The sequence below is a fragment of the Strongylocentrotus purpuratus genome, unplaced genomic scaffold (genome assembly GCF_000002235.5).
Source record: "Strongylocentrotus purpuratus isolate Spur 01 unplaced genomic scaffold, Spur_5.0 spur5_scaffold_1, whole genome shotgun sequence".
Lineage (NCBI taxonomy): Eukaryota > Metazoa > Echinodermata > Echinoidea > Camarodonta > Strongylocentrotidae > Strongylocentrotus > Strongylocentrotus purpuratus.
Window position 1 is genome coordinate 11,696,248 of NW_022145594.1, and position 18,540 is coordinate 11,714,787.

Sequence of the window (18,540 nt, forward strand, 5' to 3'; positions counted from 1 at the left end):
TGTGTATTAAAGCATGTGAGGGAGGATTCTTAACTGATCCCCAAGAAATAAATAGATTTCATGACAAACTACTTAAAATCTAAGATCTAAGAGCACTATCTACTCCAATACTATTACAGACATACCAGTCTATAGCGACCGCCCAAGGGAAACACAAAAAGTAGTCGTTGTAGACAGGTTCTTTCAGTACAGGTGTCAATGAGAGACCATTTTCAAGGGAAACAAAAAATGTGGTGTTTGTAGACAGGTGGTCTTTATATACAGGTGGTCACTAAAGCAGGTTTGACTGTAGGATAAGTTGTCCATTGTCCCTCCTCACACTGTATTGTGGTAAAATTCAAAATACAGCGGAAACTTTCAGGCTTTTAATACGATGTTGAATTAGCCATGTCTGTTTTTCTATACAGTGTAAATAAAGAAATGTTTTACAATTAAAATATCCATTAGCAGATCATATATCATGAAATAAATCATCAAATATTGCAAACAATAGTCAGAAAATGGCTGGGTATTTCAAGCAAGATTTAGATCCTCACAGTAATTAGGCAAGAACAATTACAATAAGCATTGCTCAGCTTTTAGATCTACAGCAAACAAGAGAGCATTAGAAATCTTTATTTACACAAACAGGATTACGGGAGCTGAATAGTCATGCAAACAATACTAATGGATTTACGAATGACTGATATGTGACCGTTGTGTTGGTTTCAAGTCAAATAGGAATATTGTTATGCACTTGTACTAACTTTTAGTCTCCCATATATTAACTAGAGACTGTAAAATTGCTGCAGATTACAGGGATCCGGTAACTTTGTCTCAGATTCTGAAACAAAATTCTGGATTTAGCTCATGCTGCAATGATAATTATAAACCTTTAGGTCAGTCAGGAACCCCATGAATTTCACAAGCCGATCGCCTGTCTGATTATCAAGATATTTATGATTGGAATTACACATTTTAAAAACCATTTGCCAAACAGTTTTCATTACACTACAGTCTATTGGGGAAAACGAGTATGGTAAAACCGGTCACTCAAAGATTTTTACTTTTTTTGAGGCACTTCTTGATCATATTGAAGCATTAGGGCTGCAATATTACACCATATCACAGACACCGATAACACATAGGGCCGTGCATCTCAGATTTAACATTGTTAAACGATCCCTTTAAACACTAATCCATTCTTCAGCTTTTCTTCCTTCAAATGGCAACACTTGCATCATTCTTTTACTTCTACACAAATCTTTCACAAAGTCATGCACCTCAAATCAAACCACTTCAAAGGAACTCCTATTGCAAATACAAAGAATTCCATAGAAAAACAATGGTCTTCCATAATAATAATAATACATTACATTTATAATGCGCTTTATACAATGTTTCCAAGCGCAAGAGAAAGAAAAAAGGATAAGGAAGGAAAAGTGAGAAATACTAAAGAAACATGTTAAAAACATTGAATTACAAGTAAACGGCAAAGAAGAATGTGATGCCAATTTGATGATTTCAATTCTTTTCTATACTGAAATTCCTAATGCCAAAACATGTGGTATTGCAATTTAAATGGCCGGAAGCTGTATAGCAACATTATATCTACTTCACATGCAATTTTAGAATATTTATTTAGAATATTTAGGACTATTGTGTCCATCCAAAAATGAGGAATTTTTGTTGTTAATTAGTTAAAGTTTTCTTGGATGGAAGTCTGTAGAATCAGACTATAGTTTTCTAGCCTGGTAGGCTACTGTACTGAATCAGGTAATTGCATAAATTAGCAGTGAGTGAGTGATGGGGTTAGAGATACGGGATGATTGGAGGGTATAAGGTCGAAGATGGATGGGAGATAGAGAGAAGAGAAGAGAAGAGAAGAGAAGAGAAGAGAAGGATGGAGTGAAGGATGGAAGAGTGGAAGGATAGAGGGAAGGAGAGAGTAGACAGGTGCAGTATGACTTGTGAATAGAAAAGGTGGGTGGGTTACATGCACTTACACAGTAATGGGAAGAAAGGGGGAAAGTTTAAAAAAGGAGAAGAGCGAAAGAAAGTAGTACAAGGAGAAGAATGGAAAAGAAAGTAGAAAAATGAAAGAAGGAAAGTAGGAGAAGAGAAGAGAGTAGGAGAAGGGAAGAGAATAGAAGACGGGAAAGAGAGAGTATGTAGAAAGTAAAAAAGTAGAAGTAAAGAAGTTGAAGGAAAAAGAATGGAAGACAGGAAAGTAGAAGGGAGAAGAATGGAAGAAAGGGAAAAGGATAAAAGGAAGGAGAAATTGGCAATGAGAAAGATAAAGGATGAAAGAATATCAAATTTCAAGGGTATGAAAGAGAAAACAAGTAAAAGGGAACAAAGAGAGAAAAAGGACATTAAAAGAGGAATGTGTGCATACTTTTTACTTTGAAAACACTTATTCCTGATAATTGAGGTCATACTAAATATCAGAAAGTAATAACATGTATGCTCTAGATAATAAACTATGTTAAAAATTCACTCTGACAATTACATAAACCAACAGAAATTAACAAATATTGATGGATGTAAAAAAAAACATATACCCCCCAAGAGGTAAAGGAAATAAACAAAAAGGACATCAAAGACTGAAAAGGAAAGAGATTAGGAGACTGAAGGGTAGATCAATTTTGAGATGAAAATAGAGTCTACCTGTTAGGTACCGAGAGAAATACATCACAGAGGAGTGCACATTGTAATGAACGTTAATCACTTTAATGCATCATGCACATAGATCATTCTCCCGACTCGACATTACGACAGCGGGCTATTATCCTGCAAAATATACTAGCGCTGCTTAAAGGCATCGTTTAACAATGTTAAATCTGAGATGCACGGCCCTACGTGTGATCAGTGTCTGTGATATGGTGTACTATAGAAGCCCTAAAAAAAATTGTGCTTCAAAATGATCAAGTGCCTATAAAAAGTAAAAACCTGAGTGACTGGTATTACCATACTCGTTTTCCCCGATAGACTGTAGTGTTATGAAAACCGTTAGGTACACGCAAAATTTGATTTCGATTTTCAATCATAAATATCTTGATAATCAGACAGGCGATCGGCTTGTAAAAGTCATTGGGTTCCTGACTGACCTAAAGGTTAATAATGATCATTGCAGCACAAGTTAAATCCAGGATTTTGTTTCAGAATCGGAGACAAATTTACCCAATCCCTTTAAACCTGTGAGGTAGACGAGAGGAAAAAAGAGTAAAAAATTAGCTGCTACGTCAAAGATTGCTAGTTCAAGCATAGTGCACTGCCCTAAATTATTCCAGAGCACCCTATTTCTCATTTGGAGGTAGCTGCCTTCAAGCGTTCAGTCCCTTGCTTGGAATGATGGATGGATGGATGAATGACTAGATAAGAAAAAAAAGGCCAACTATTAAGTTGGCCACTTATAGGTGTTGTTATCACATTACGAGGTGGCAAGGGTGGGGAGGGGGAAGGTTCACTTGCATACCAACCCCAGTATTCAGATTCAAGTTCAAATTTTATTGTCTACGTTAAAAAACACAGAAATTTTGCCTCCACTGGCAAGAGGTAACAATAAATAACATAAGAAAACATAAATGTGCACAAAACAAAAACATCAATTAGATTACTAGGTAACAAACAGTTGAATACATTCTGACAAAAGTATAGACCTACGCTATGGAAGAGGAGATAGCAGAGTTAGATGAGAAAAGGGCTGAAGGACTGACTCTGAGCAAGAAAGAACAAGAATGTAGGCTAAATTAAGGAATCATTACCTCAATGTTGTTTATTGTGTAAAATTGGGGCCTCATAGAATAGATATCTTCAAAATATTTTCAAAGATAATATAAAGAATCAGCAATGCAAGTAAAGGGCAATCCATAAATGTGGAGGAATCGTGGTCTAGGGGATATGTCACCGGACCATTTTCCTCAGGGCGCGGAGCATGTGCACGTTCATGTGCGGATAAGCAATTGAATCCAATGACTGGGGTAATAATTACAATGTAAAGCACTTACAAATGTGCCGTGGTCGAGTGGAAATGTCATCGGACTGTGGATCACATATAGTCATGGTCCAAGAGTCCAACGGCGGCACTGATGTCCCCATAGCAAGACATTGATCTACATTTGCCACTCTCCATCCAGGTGTTAAATGGGTACCCGGTAGGATGGGAATATTAATGTGGTTAAATTGGCATGTGCGCTTGAAATATGACGCGTGGCCAGAATATTAAGGCAATAATGAAGATCAAAATAATTACACATATCACAACAGTTTTATTTTTTATAAGAATCAACGAATATTAACGCAAATAATACCACAATAATCAAAAATATCACAAAAGTTCTATTTTTTATAAAAAATTGATGGATATCAGGGAAAAGAAGATCAAAATAATGAAACTTCAGAATCAACATAAAAATTAAAGATATAGGGCCTCTTTTGCTGATCATCCCCTTTAAGCTTCTGTTCACGTTAGGAAGTAAGCTCTAACACGTCTTGACGTTTCACCCTTCATCAACCAAGAAAGAGCGGGACTTGTTTGCGATGGCATTACACTCCAACGAGATCGAGTCTCTTTGAATTTGACAAATACAAATTACATCAGTCTGACAGCACTGGCTTGACTTATAAATACCTTAGGTTTGAGTGCCTTCTCTTGAATGGGATCAAGCACACACCAATAAGTGTGGTATCACTCACGTCATATCTCAAATTGGCAACTCTATTATTGTAATTTGGATGCAAATTGCATTATGTTTCAAAACGAACAGAATCTGATTTTCATAAATACGTGCACATTAGTGCTATTGTGCACTGGGACATAATTTTGTGCAAGGACATGGATAATTGTAAAACCTACATACATATACATGTATATAAATATTAGGGCCAGAATTCACAAATGTTTTCTTAAATCATGGTTTATAGCTCCATAAGCACACCATTATGGCCTCTTACCTGTACATGTACTGTATGTACAGAAGAGCTAGCAGTGTCAAAACACAGAATGCTAGAAATTAACTACATTTACCCCTTTTTGTAATTTTACATTGCGACTATTATTATAGCCCTATACTTCTCATACATGGACATATGATGCCAATAAAAGAAGTGCAAATCAATATCTTTGAATTCCTTCTACAGACTTTAGACAAGTGATGCTAGTTTAAGGAGTACAAGTGAATATTACTTAATCTTGCATAGAGACTTTAGACAAAATCCTTCTGCTTTGATCCTTTTTAATATCAACAAGAAGAAAAAAAATGGTTCCATGATACTACAACCAAATGTATAACTTTATATATTTATCAAATTTATAATTTAAAAAGATCCTGTACAGACATATAAATTATAATCAAACTGTCAATACTTGGTGTCTTAGCCAATAACAGCCTAAGGAAAATGGATGAGATTGATGCACGCAGGTAGGGCAGAGAGTACCTGATACATAAATTGACTTTTGCCATAATTAGATTTCATTGACGAACTGCTTATATTTATTATTCTCCCTGAGCCATGTCTGTCTGTCATCCCCTTCCTTGCTCTATATCTCCCCATATCTCTCTTCAAGTGTAATTCCTGCTTTTTCTTTTACATACATGTATGCTCCCTTCCTCCTTCTCTCTCTCTCTCTCTCTACTACAAGTTTGACCCCCTGTCCACACACAACATTTTCCGTGATTAGGCGTGATTAGTTAAACCGTTTCGCGATAGTGATACCGTTTCGCGATAGTTTTACAATGAAATTGTGTGTGTGGACGCTCACTAACCTTACGTCGTATAACGAAACGTAGTCTAAAGAAACGCAGGTTTGGGCATCGTTTCGAACTAGAACTCAATAAAGAATCACGCCTAATCACGGAAGGTGTTGTGTGTGGACGTAACCAGTGTAACTAGTGTAACTAACTGGGCGGGGCTTAACGTGACCTCGTGCAAAAGGAGACCTGACCTCTCATTTCCGTTTCCATTTCATGACCACAGTAGCAAACTGCGCACCTATACGACATTTCGCTGTAGAGTTTCAGGATTACTTTCTTCTGTGTGTGGACATCCTGGAATTTATACGATTATTATTTATATGACGTTTCTTGTAAGTGGACACTTTGAAATTTATACGATGATTCTTTATACGACCTTTCATCATAGAGTTTCGGGATAAATTGTTTTGTGTGTGGACACGCTGTAAGTCTTTCAACTATTTTATCACTGAAAATCTCTAGCTTTCATCTGTTCTTGCTTTCTGTCTCTCCTCTCTCTTTCTGTCTTTCTCTTCATCTCTCTGTCTCTCTGCTACAAGTTTGAATATTTCCCACCTTTCCAATCTCTCTTGCACTCTGTGCCTCTAACTCCTATTTCTTGTCTCTCTCTCTCTCTCTCTCTCTGCTAGAAGCTATAAGTTGATGTGATATCAATGTCAATATGTCATCTGAGTTGTAGATTAATTATTCTCCCTCAGCCATGTCTTGCTCTCTCTTCTCTCCCTTGATCTCTATTTTATTTCATATTTCTCGGTAACGAGAATACATGAGAGCCCGCCCGCAACGCTACAATCAATACGTTCGTCGCGCTTACATCGTATGATATACGAAATCTTCGAGCTGCAAAAATCTGTTTATATTTTTGCAATCCTTCGTTTCCGGCAGAGTTTTTTGCCGAAATCCACTCGTAGAAAAGTTTCTGACACTTTTGAAACGGGTTTTGTTCTAAAATGGACAAATCTTGGGACTCTAAAAACAATTTTGAAATCCCATCTTCTGCTCGGTGCCTGCCGGGCACGAGCAAGTCACCATCGGAACCTGCAATCACGGGGACGGGTACTAACCCGCAGGCAGCCGGGACTATAATGCCTACCTTACCCGGTGCTTCTCCCCCGACGAGTAAGGCAAAGCCGAGCTCGGGCATCGCTGTGGGTACTCCCAAATGCAAAATTAGTAGCAAGGCAAAGCCGAGCGAGCAAGAAAATACTAAATCGTCTAAGACGAAAGTCAAATCCTCTGACAATAAATATGTTGGTAAGGCTAAGCCGAACCGCGAGGTTGACAACACGAGCAAGGCTAAGCCGCGCTCGGACTCAAAATCGAAGTCTGTGGATTCACGCATTGATAAGCTGGAAGACATGCTTTCTGTGTTAATGGAGAGAATCCCTGCCCCGGCACAGCCGGCTCTGGCCCCACAGACATTCTCCTCTCCGGTTGATAAAAACACGGAGCCCCTCTCGGTAGGAAGATTGACCTCGGGGGAAGGCCTTTTGGCCGATGATTTTTATGATGGAAGTGAATCGCCAGGTAGCGAACTTCTTTATGATACCGACGATGTCGGAAGCATGGGCAGAGCTGTTGGTAGTGTGCCTACTACTGCCGGCAAGGGACAAGATTCAATCCCCATGATCGCCGCAAAATTTGCCATGCCCTCGGGGATTGGTGCCCCCTTACATGACGACATAGCTCAATCTATGACTTATTTGATGAGCAACAAACTGGAAGAAAAATCTCTGGATGAGGCGGCTGAGAAATATCTTTCCCCCGAAAACTGTGAATTGCTTGACACTCCAAGAGTGAACACAATTATTTGGGAAAACTTGCGTTCAGCAACTAGAAATAAAGATCTGAAAATTCAGTACATCCAGAAGTCATTAACCAAAGGCTTGTGTGCTTTCGCACGATCTCTGAACCCGGCTACGATGACCGAGGAGCAGCATGATGCATTGGCGCTGCTATGTAATGCCAATTACGGCCTAAATTCCATGAGGAAGAATTTGATCAAACCGGATCTCAACCCTCTTTTTCATCATCTGTGCTGGCCAACTTACCCAGTTACCAAACACTTGTTTGGCGAGGATCTGGGGCGCCAGGTTAAAGAACTGCAAGAACAGCAAAAAGCCACGGCAGGTGTTATGAACACGAGAAACCAGCCTCAAGACAGGCATCAACGCTCATATCATCCTTATCGCAAGGTTACAGACTATGCCAAGCACACCATGAAACGAGCTGGCTGGTTCCCCAATCGAGATCAAGGCAATTCGTCATCCCGTATGTATGGGAACTCAGAGCGCCCTTTTTTAGGGCAGCGCCAGAATTCCAACTTCAAGAAAGGGAATTCAAAACAACAGGCATCACACACCTACACCCCAACAGCAGCCAACAGGGGCAAACAATCGTACCATCGCAAGAAGTAGTCGAGGGAAATTCCCCTTCAGGCTCAAGCACTCAAGAGGTTAGTGTTTGTAATGAAGCCGTGTCTGATATGGTCGGAGGTCGACTGAAGCCATTTTATGAAAATTGGTGCAAAATTACTTCAGATCCATTCTTACTTCAAGCTATTCAAGGCTACAAACTGGAATTTGATCCAGACAAATTCCCCCCCATACAAGACAAGCCCCTCCACACTTACAAGCGAAATGCTATGGAGATGGCTAAGATCCATGAGGAGTTGAATACTCTAGAAAATAAAAACGTCATTGAGCGTTGCTCACACGTCAATGGTGAATTCATTTCACACATTTTCACAAGACCAAAAAAGAATGGAGGAGTTAGACTAATTCTGGATTTGTCCAAACTTAATAAATACATTACTTATTACCATTTCAAAATGGACAACATTTTCACTGCTGTCTCCCTCTTGTCTGAGGGAGACTTCATGGCTTCAGTCGACCTTCGCGATGCATACTACACGGTACCCATTCATACAGAATCTAGAAAGTACCTTCGCTTTGTGTGGCAGGGACAATTATGGCAATTTAAAACCCTGCCAAATGGGCTTAGCTCTGCCCCCAGGCTATTTACTAAGCTTCTCAAACCTGTGTTTGCCTGTCTTAGACAATCCAAACACAAAGTTGTTGGATATTTGGATGACACTATAATTATTGGTAAAACCAAGTCTAGAACACTAGAATCCGTGACAGCTACTACAATGTTACTGAGTAGACTGGGATTCATAATTCATCCAATAAAGTCGGTGCTTGAACCGACTCAAGAAATTGAATTTCTTGGATTCAGACTTAATACAATTAGAATGGAAATTACACTGCCTGTTAACAAAGGCGAAGACGTAAGAGAGGCATGCATTGGGTTGCTAGAGAAGAAAGCCCCCTCCATAAGGGAAGTTGCGAAGATAATTGGGAAAATAGTAGCAACATTTCCAGCTTCTCAGTATGGGCCACTGCATTACAGGGCACTAGAGAAAAAGAAAATAGCAGCATTAAGGTGCAATAAAGGGCACTTTGACAGGCCCATGGTACTTTCACCTAAATCTAAAGATGAAATAAACTGGTGGGTTTCAAATGTTACTTCAGTTAAGTGCCCTATGCATCATGGAAAATTCATGATGGAATTGCGCACCGATGCCAGTGGAAAAGGCTGGGGTGCTACAGATCTAAAATCACAAACAGGGGGCAGATGGAACAGCCAAGAATTAGCTAGGGCTCACAATAATGAAATAAATTATCTTGAGACCCTTGCAGCAGGCCTCGGGTTGAAAGCTTACTGTTCTAACATGAGAAATACACATGTTCTGATTAGGCTTGATAATATGACAGCAACTGCGTACCTCAATAATATGGGAGGTATTAGATCACACTCCTGCAATGAAATTGCCAGTCAAATTTGGGAGTGGTGTAAGGATAGAAATATTTGGTTAACGGCTGCTCATCTCCCAGGTACTCTAAACGTCGAAGCAGACCGCATGTCTAGGAAATTTAATGACAACATTGAATGGATGCTCGATAGGGCTATGTTCAAGTCAATAGTGGGTAGATATGGTATGCCAGAGGTAGATTTGTTTGCAACTAGACTCAACGCTCAGCTACCAAAGTATATTTCGTGGATGCCAGACCCTAATGCTTGGGCAGTGGATGCATTCACCGTAGACTGGGGTACTCTCAATTTTTATGCCTTCCCACCTTTCAACATAATTCCAAGGTGCCTACAGAAGATTAAAGTAGACAATGCACGAGGCTTATTGGTGGTACCAAACTGGCCTACACAAGCCTGGTTCCCCATTCTTGAAGAAATGTTGCTTGAAGAGCCCATGCTTTTGCCATGGAACATTTCACTTCTCACTCAGCCAGTGTCTGGCAGTCCTCACCCTCTCACTAATCTTGATCTCCTTTGTTGCAGGCTTGGCGTGCACACTGTGACCTACATGGATTAACAGAGAGAACTACAGACATTATTGGTGCATCATGGAGAGAATCAACAAAGAAACAATACAACATTTACATCTCCAAGTGGAAAATTTTCTGCGAACAGCACAAACTTCCATGGATGCAGGCTAAAGCTAAGGATATTTTAGAGTTTTTCAGTGACCCCTTTTACAGACATAATGCTAGCTATAGTGCTATCAATACAGCAAGGAGTGCCCTGGCATCAGTCATGAGTTTGGATGATAGCAACTATACGATTGGTTCACATCCTATCATAAGCAAGTACATGAAAGGTGTTTTCCAGCTAAGAACTCCAACCCCACGCTATGCTCAGGTTTGGGACGTCAGTATTGTATTGGATTACCTTCGTCTTCAACCAGCTAATGATAAGCTTCCTTTGTGTAAATTGACTCAAAAATTGAGCATGTTACTTGCGCTTACTTCAGCACAAAGTGTACAAACTCTTTGGAACCTTAATTTGGACAAGATGTGTTTGAAGACGGACTCGGTGGAATTCCACGTTGATAGCCTGCTTAAGCAGAGTAAACCAGGAAATGTTGGTATAATGGTGAAGATATCAGCATTCCCAGAGGATGAACGGCTTTGTGCCGTACATTGCATTGAACAATATATAAAACTGACAAAAGAAATAAGGAAGTCAGAGAGACACCTGTTCATCTCGTTTCGGAAGCCACACAAAAGGGCATCCTCGCAAACAATTTCGAGATGGATCAGAGTTGTGATGAAAATTTCTGGCATCGATACGGACCAGTACAAGTCTCACTCTACAAGGGCAGCATCTACTTCAATAGCCAAGAAGATGCACATCCCAATGGATGTGATTCTCAAGCATGCCGGTTGGGCCAATGAGAAAACTTTTGAAAAATACTACAACAAACCAGTGAATACGGGACATTCTACTTTCACTCAAGCAGTCCTACATCACTGATTCTGATTTCTACCAGGACCAGGTTAGCTATTCCTGATATTTGTTGACAAATTATTGTCGCATATGTGACTACTGAGCTTTGAAGTCTCATGTATTCTCGTTACCGAGAAATATGAAATAAAATAGGAGGATTAAACGAGAACTTACAGTTTGAAGTTTGATCCTTATTTTATGAGTATTAGGAGGTTAGAGAATACATGCCCTACCTCTCCCTCCCTTGCTCAGGATCATTAGTATGTTCTCATCAGTCCTATTTTATTTATTTTATTTGTTCATCAGTAGTCACAGTTGCTTTGAAGATTGATTGTAGCGTTGCGGGCGGGCTCTCATGTATTCTCTAACCTCCTAATACTCATAAAATAAGGATCAAACTTCAAACTGTAAGTTCTCGTTTAATCCTCCTATTTCTCTCCAACAGTGTCGCACTGGCTCTAGTGCACTCTCTCTCTCTCTCTCTCTCTCTGCTATAAATTAAGTCTTTTCCCACTCTTTTGCATACTCTAACTCCTATCTCTTGTCTCATCATTCTTCTCTCTGTCTCTTTCTCTCTCTCTCTCTCTCTCTCTCTTTCTCTCTCTCTCTCTCTCTCTGCTTCAAGTTAAAGCAATATCATTGTCAGTATGTCATCTGAACTGGAGGTGAATTTAGAAGGTTAGACGCTGTAGGCTAGACACATGTCAGATGAGTGAGAGATTGACTTGGATGCCAGAGAAGAGAGTAAGAAAGAGAGAGAGATGAAAGACAGCAAAGTAAGTGGAAGAGAAGTTGAATACTCTTGAATAGAGCCAGAAAAGAGAGGATGGCAAGAAAGAGAGAGTTAGAGAGAGAGAGAGAGAGAGAGAGATGAAAGACAGCAAAGTAAGTGGAATATGAGGGAAGATAACACAGGAAGTTTGAAGAAAGTACAGAAGAAGGGTCAGACAGAGAGAGAGACACACACACACACACATACGCATACAGAGACAGAAAGAGAGAGAGAGAGAGAAAGATAGTTTGGCACAAAAAGTGGTAAACTATCACTATTATAATTCTTCGTTTTCCTTTCCCTAACATGGTTTTGGCTTAGCTACATGTAGTACATTGTAGATAGCAAAAATAATATATGAAAGAGATAAGCAGATACAGAGACAGAGACCGACTCAAACGACAGGCAGAGAAAAAAACAGGAGTTGAGACTGAATAAGAAAACCACAAAACCTTGCCTTTGTATTGATTATATTGTCACATCGGCCTGCGATCTGACATTTCAAAGTGTCAGCGACTAGTGTCAGCAGCTAATATTGTATATTGCTTGAAAAGGATTAAAGGGCACATCCCACCGACACCAATTCCAGTTTATTACAGGGTCGCCATCACGCCACCCATTTCAATAAGTGAAATAATATGATATTAATGATCCTGTGTTATACAGTGTTACCTGCATTGGTACAATGCTATTGCACTTTTTAGGTTTCATATGAATATGTCTATCATCATAGGGCACGAACAAAAGAAAATTATATTTGAATGAAATTACTTTTAGATGCCCAGGTTCTTTGTACGGCAAACTGTTTTTCTCTACTTATAGATAAAACAATAAACAATAGCGTTGTTAGAACAAGCAAGTGCAAACAAATTACTAATGGAATTACATCCAGGGTATTAATTATCAGTTCATCCCCCCCCCTCTCTTTCTCTCTCTTTCTCTCTCAATCTCTCTCTCTTTCTTTCTATCTCTCTCTTCCTCTCTCTCGCTCTCTCTCTCTCTCTCTCTCTCTCTCTCTATATATATATATATATATATCTCTTCCTCTCTCTCTCTCTCTCTCTCTCTCTCTCTCTCTATATATATATATATATCTATATATATATATCTTTCTCTATATCTATCTCTCTCTATATCTTTCTCTCTCTCTCCTTGCCTTTATTAAAGATAACTGTATTACCTATAATGGGTTTAATGAGAGCTGTCGGAGCGGTGACAAACGATTCCATTCACTTTTCGTCCATGCATAATAATGTATTATGCATGGTGTGGTTTTCCACCTGAGTGAAATGAAAACTGTTTGTGCCTACATGTATATCTATCTGAAGACACGTTCACATTGAGAATATAAGCTACATGAACATGTACTATGGCTGTGAAGCAGTAACAGATTAAAGTTATTACAGCGTCGCTCAGGCAAGCACCAACACAAATCAACATGTTCTTCCTCTCCTTCTTCTTTCTTCCTTTTCCTCTTTCACTTTTTCCACTTCTTCCTCTTCTTTTTTTTTCTTCCTCTTCTTTCTTTCTTCCTCTTCTTCTATTTTTCCTTTTCATCCTTCTTCTCTTTCTCCATCCCCTTCTCTCTTTTTTTTCTTTTTTAAAACCCGAATGGAATGAAAACAAGGTTTGGGAGCTACAGAATGTAGTTACACAAGGCATGTCTTCATCAGCTCAAGTTTGCCTGCCTGAAGCTCAAAATTGCGTCTTCACCAGACTGATACGCTCATCACAAACTAGCTCGGACGGGCGCAAATTAGCTCGCTATTTCCCAAATAGTGGGATATTTTAGAAAGAAAACGGCAAAGATGTCTTGGGATATTTTCTCGACCAAATATCCCGCTAACTGCAACTGAGGGCTGAAGACGCAAATTAGCTAGATAATTTGCGATCGGAATAGTTAAAATAGCAGGTTATTTGGCAAACTCGAGCTGATGAGGACAGGCCTACAATGGTTTTGAAGCGGACTTGAGTTGACCTGCACCTCATGTAATCCACACCCAGAATAACACAGCAAGGTGGATCGTAAATGACCGACGCTGAATGCAAAGCTCTGAACCTAAGCGTGAATACGGTTTGTAAATGTAAACAAAAAAACTCCACATACATATAGTTAACAACTGACTAAGTTTTACCCTTTTGTAATTTTGTAGTTTTGTAAGTTCTAGGTTTGTGAAAAATTGATTTGTCTAAATTTCTGTTTCTTGAGGACATATTGTAGCTAAAATTATTCAACCAAGGACCTAATTCAACCAGTCCACCTTTCATCCTTGAGAAGAAAAAAACCACAGACAAACATCAAACCTACAAGGGTTATGAATAATTTAGTTCTTAATTGTATATACATGTAGCTGGGCTATTAAGTTAAACTGCATCTAATCCAGAGTCGAGTTTCCATGCCTTTACATGAGAGGGCCTCATTGTTCATAAAACTGTCAAGCTGGATGTTTTACGAGGCTCATCAATCTTCCATCCCGTTATAAATTCATCAGAATTAAAATACAACCAATTTCCTTCGCTGTTGTCATTTATAATTGATATCAATTTATAGCGTCTCTCGAGTACATAAATAATGATACAGAAATAGGCAATCAATAAAGAGATATGCGGCTTTTTCTTCTTGGATACTGTAGCTATTGTAGTACTAAAATTAGTCTTTAAAAAAGAGAATGTTCTAAAAAATGAGCAGCAGATAAATGAGAAAATCTCATTCCTAAAAGATAAAACACTACTTTGTCTAGAGTCATTATTTTCATGAAATATACTAAACTTGATATTTTAAAATAATACAAAACAAAATTTGCTCATTCACACATCTAACCATCAACTAAAGGTATGAAGCATTAATTTTGTTCTTAATGGAATTATGTTTTTAAAAAGACATTCATGAAATTGCAGGTTTCTTTAGAAATTCCACCACTGCTATTCTTTAGATATTACTCCATGTGAAAGTAATTTAAATTTAATAAATTTTAATCTAATAATCAATTCTATTGTTTAAGGACAATGCTGTAGAAACAGTTATGGAAATGCAATCAATAATTAAATTAAATTCAATAATGATTTCTCGAGTATGCACAAAAGACTTTCTAGATTCCCTCTCAATAGTGTATCAGATAAGGAGCTTCAATTATGATATTGATCAATGTGAGACATTTCAAACAGACATACAGCTGTCGGTTTCATGATGTCACCTACCAGTAGACTAAAAAGTGCTTTGAATCTTGTATCCAAACATCAAAATTTGAATTAGTAACCACAGTACTAAAACAAAAAAAATATATTAAAGCCCATCTAGTTTGGACAGGAGGACAGGTCACTGGCAGGTGGTTATATCATTAAATCAGCTCTCAATTAACATAAGAAAAAGAGGATCACGGGGGACCAACAGGCACAGATTATGCATTGTTTGCTATATAGAGGGCAAAATTAGCGATCAGTAGTGCAGTGGGGCTTTAAACAGAGAGTAGAGACAGAAACAAATATTTTGTCCAAGTGCTGTTGTTATCCCTGGGAATGTAATCTAATCATGCAAGTAAAATAATCAAAAAAGAACATTTAAATAAGCACATGTGTACCTTATTGCTAAACTGGGTATACAAATACGGTAAGATTAAAAGGTGTCATGTATTTACTCAAAACTTCAGCTTTGTTTTCAGATTCAACAACGTTGCATGACACGTATCAAGGGTTCTGTTTACATCACAGCATAGGAGCACACAATGTGTGCAAATAAAATCTGATGGATCAAAGAGAGAGAGAGAAAGAGAGAGAGAGAGAATAAAGGGGAGAAACAGAAAAAAGACACATAGCGAGAGAGTGAAAAACAAAGGAGAGAAAGACAGAGATAGATGGAGAGAGAGAGAGAGAGAGTAAGAGAGAGTGAAAATGAAGGAGAGAAAGACAGAGATCGACGGAGAGAGAGAGAGAGAGAGAGAAGGGGGAGTGAGGAAGATAGAACATTGAACCTGAAGAAAAAATAACAATTTGTAAAGGGAGTGAGGTCTAACTAAATTAGGAAGGGGCAAAGGTATAGAACTACTGTATCTCATGTATTTGTTGTCAACAGCTATTAAATACATACATACGTACAAGTAGTACCTCAAGCTCAACTGCAGTTAATTCACTCTCTCTCTCTCTCTCATTCTCTCTCTCATTCTCTCTCCCTCTCTGATTATATCTATTCTTCTAAGATTCTCCTTCTTTTTGTCAGATTGTTCTCTTTCTCTCTGTCTTTATTTTTATCTCCACCCCCCTCTCTTTTGCCCTCCCTCCCTCCCTCCCTACCATCTCTCTTGCTTTAAATAGCAAGAAGCAAAGAAATCCATAACTTAATCTAATGTATGAAGAGCGATGGACATGTGTCTAGCACAGCCCTCTCTGACCACCATCAGCTGTCCAGGACTTATGTCATTATTCATGCATGTAACAGTCCACTGACAATATAGAACATTGACCTGTATTAACACCTCGTTATCGTTGCTGCGGCAGGCTAGCTATCCAATCCAATCCAATCCAAAAGATATTTGATATAGCGCCTTTTCCTTGCAGTTACAAAGCACTGCACACATGCTCGACAATGTTTGGGCCACTTAAAAACAAAAGTTAGACACTTCTCAGAGATCAGCAAAGTATATGTAGGCTGGTAATAAAGTAATTTCTAGCAGAAAAGATGTGACTTGAGTAGTTTCTTGAACTGGTCAACAGATGAGGCCGTCTGCACAGCAGTAGGTAGTTGATTCCACAGTTTTGCAGCAACCGATGGAAAAGACAATTCACCAGCATGTTTAATGTCTGTTTATGAAAATTCTAACTATTTTAGCTTTCACAGCAAAGCGAAGTGAAAATCCTCCGTAGCTTATTTGCACTGCCAAAGTTATCATGTAGAGATGTTGCCGACTAGTGGATAAGTCACAGGGCCATGGATCACAAGGTAAGGGGTTCAAATCCCAGCCGGGTACTAAAGCCCTTCGGAAAGACATTAATTTACATTTGCCACTCTCCACCCAGATTTACATGTAAATAGGTACCTGATATGTTTAAATACTAGTTACTTTGGAGGCTCAGCTATAACCAGAGTAATAATGATGCAGTGAAGGATACCGGTATGAGTTCTCTTTAAAGATGAAGTTGAGTTCTGGGCATGCGATTGCATTGTGAAAGAAACCGTGTGGAATCAACCAGAAAAGGTTGATCATCTAGCATATAAGAATGTGTGTGTATTGCAAGGTTTTGGAATCATCAAAATGATAAGAAATTCGGCCGAGTCTTGGTAAAGTTACAAACACTGTACACAGAAAGATGTATATGGGACTACACGAACATGTGGTGTAAAAATCCTACCCCGGAGTTTTACAATGTTACATGACATATTTAGAATATGGAGGCATTTGAAGAGCCATGCTTTTCAGGGAACATGTCTTATCTGATGTTCTTCCACACTTGCATAATAAGAATGATAACGCTCACAAATTATTTTTCACCTCTTCCCAGTACTCAACCTTCTCTTTAAGTTGCACTAATTGTTATTTTAAAGCAAATCTTCAAGAAACTGCAAAATATCCTTGCCTCATTTCAATCACTGAGGAGAAGAATTCACATGAATCATCAGTCCATATGGGCTACCTAAGTATGGCAATGTTTGGGCAAGCACCTACATGTCCTCTTGCCCGAATGGAGCAAACAAAGCACTGGGTCATGGTAAATACAGTGAAACCTGTATATAAAGACCATTCAAGGGAGACAAGAAAAGCGGTCTTCATAGACAGGTGCTGTTTATGTACCTGTTCCTTATTAGTCCATATGGGCTACCTAAGAATGGCAATGCTTGGGCAAGCACCTTGATGTCTTCTTGCCCGAATGGGGCAATCAAAGAACTGGATCATGGTAATTATAGTGAAACCTGTATATAAAGACCATTCAAGGGAGACAAGAAAAGCGGTCTTCATAGACAGGTGCTGTAAATGTACCTATTCCTTTAGTACATGCTTCAATGAGAAGCACTAGTCAACAGAAAACGTGGCCTTTATAGACAGTTGGTCTTTCTATATTCAGGTGGTCGCTATTAAACAGCAGGTTTTTTTCTGTATTTTGACCACGGTTCTCAAGACAAAATAATGATAATCATCACAAACAAACTTAACATTATAACGCAAACATTATACAGTATTTTGAACTGTTCAAACAATGTACAGTACGGCCGTGATCTGGCAAAAACAACGTATGTCTGTTTCGGTACTTCCGAGATATCAAAGATTTTGAATTTTACAGTTAAAAGTGTTTTCATTTCTCTCAATTCTTTTACTATGTAGGGTAAAATTGTTCAATAAAACACTTTCTTTTTCAATCTATCAATGATTTTGTAGAGATACGTTGTTTTGCCAGAACACGACTTAGTAGTATAAACCATTGATTACCATTAACACATTAGCACGAAATGGGTCAACAACTGGGCTGTGTCTCTCGTCCATGTACAAGGCAGTCACTAATCATTCACATTGCAAATGAATTAGTAATAACATTTCCTTTTGCAGAGGAAAGATTGAAAAGAAAACCTATTATGTAACCTGGGCTGAATACAAAATCATACAATAGCCATGTATAGACGGATCTTTAAAAAACTATGAATTATATTAGCAGAAACACAGAACATGCTAGAGTTTTGTTTTTCCCCAAAATCATGAAATGTAGAAAAATAACATACATGCATGTACATTGGATGTTAATAAT

At 38.6% G+C, this 18,540-nt stretch overlaps 1 protein-coding gene across 1 annotated transcript; it reads left to right on the top strand.

Moving 5' to 3' along the window:
- The first annotated feature begins 6,478 nt into the window (after positions 1 to 6,478).
- On the top strand, positions 6,479 to 10,275 carry LOC115920916. The gene is made up of 2 exons (XM_030977687.1): positions 6,479 to 8,190; positions 10,092 to 10,275. Exon 1 carries the CDS (start codon positions 6,686 to 6,688, stop codon positions 8,150 to 8,152), a length of 1,467 nt encoding a protein of 488 aa, XP_030833547.1. The 5' UTR covers positions 6,479 to 6,685; the 3' UTR covers positions 8,153 to 8,190; positions 10,092 to 10,275.
- The last annotated feature ends 8,265 nt before the right edge of the window (positions 10,276 to 18,540 follow it).

Excerpts from the sequence above, each read along its gene's own strand:
- LOC115920916 (XM_030977687.1), top strand. The coding sequence starts at position 6,686 with ATGGACAAATCTTGGGACTCTAAAAACAATTTTGAAATCCCATCTTCT.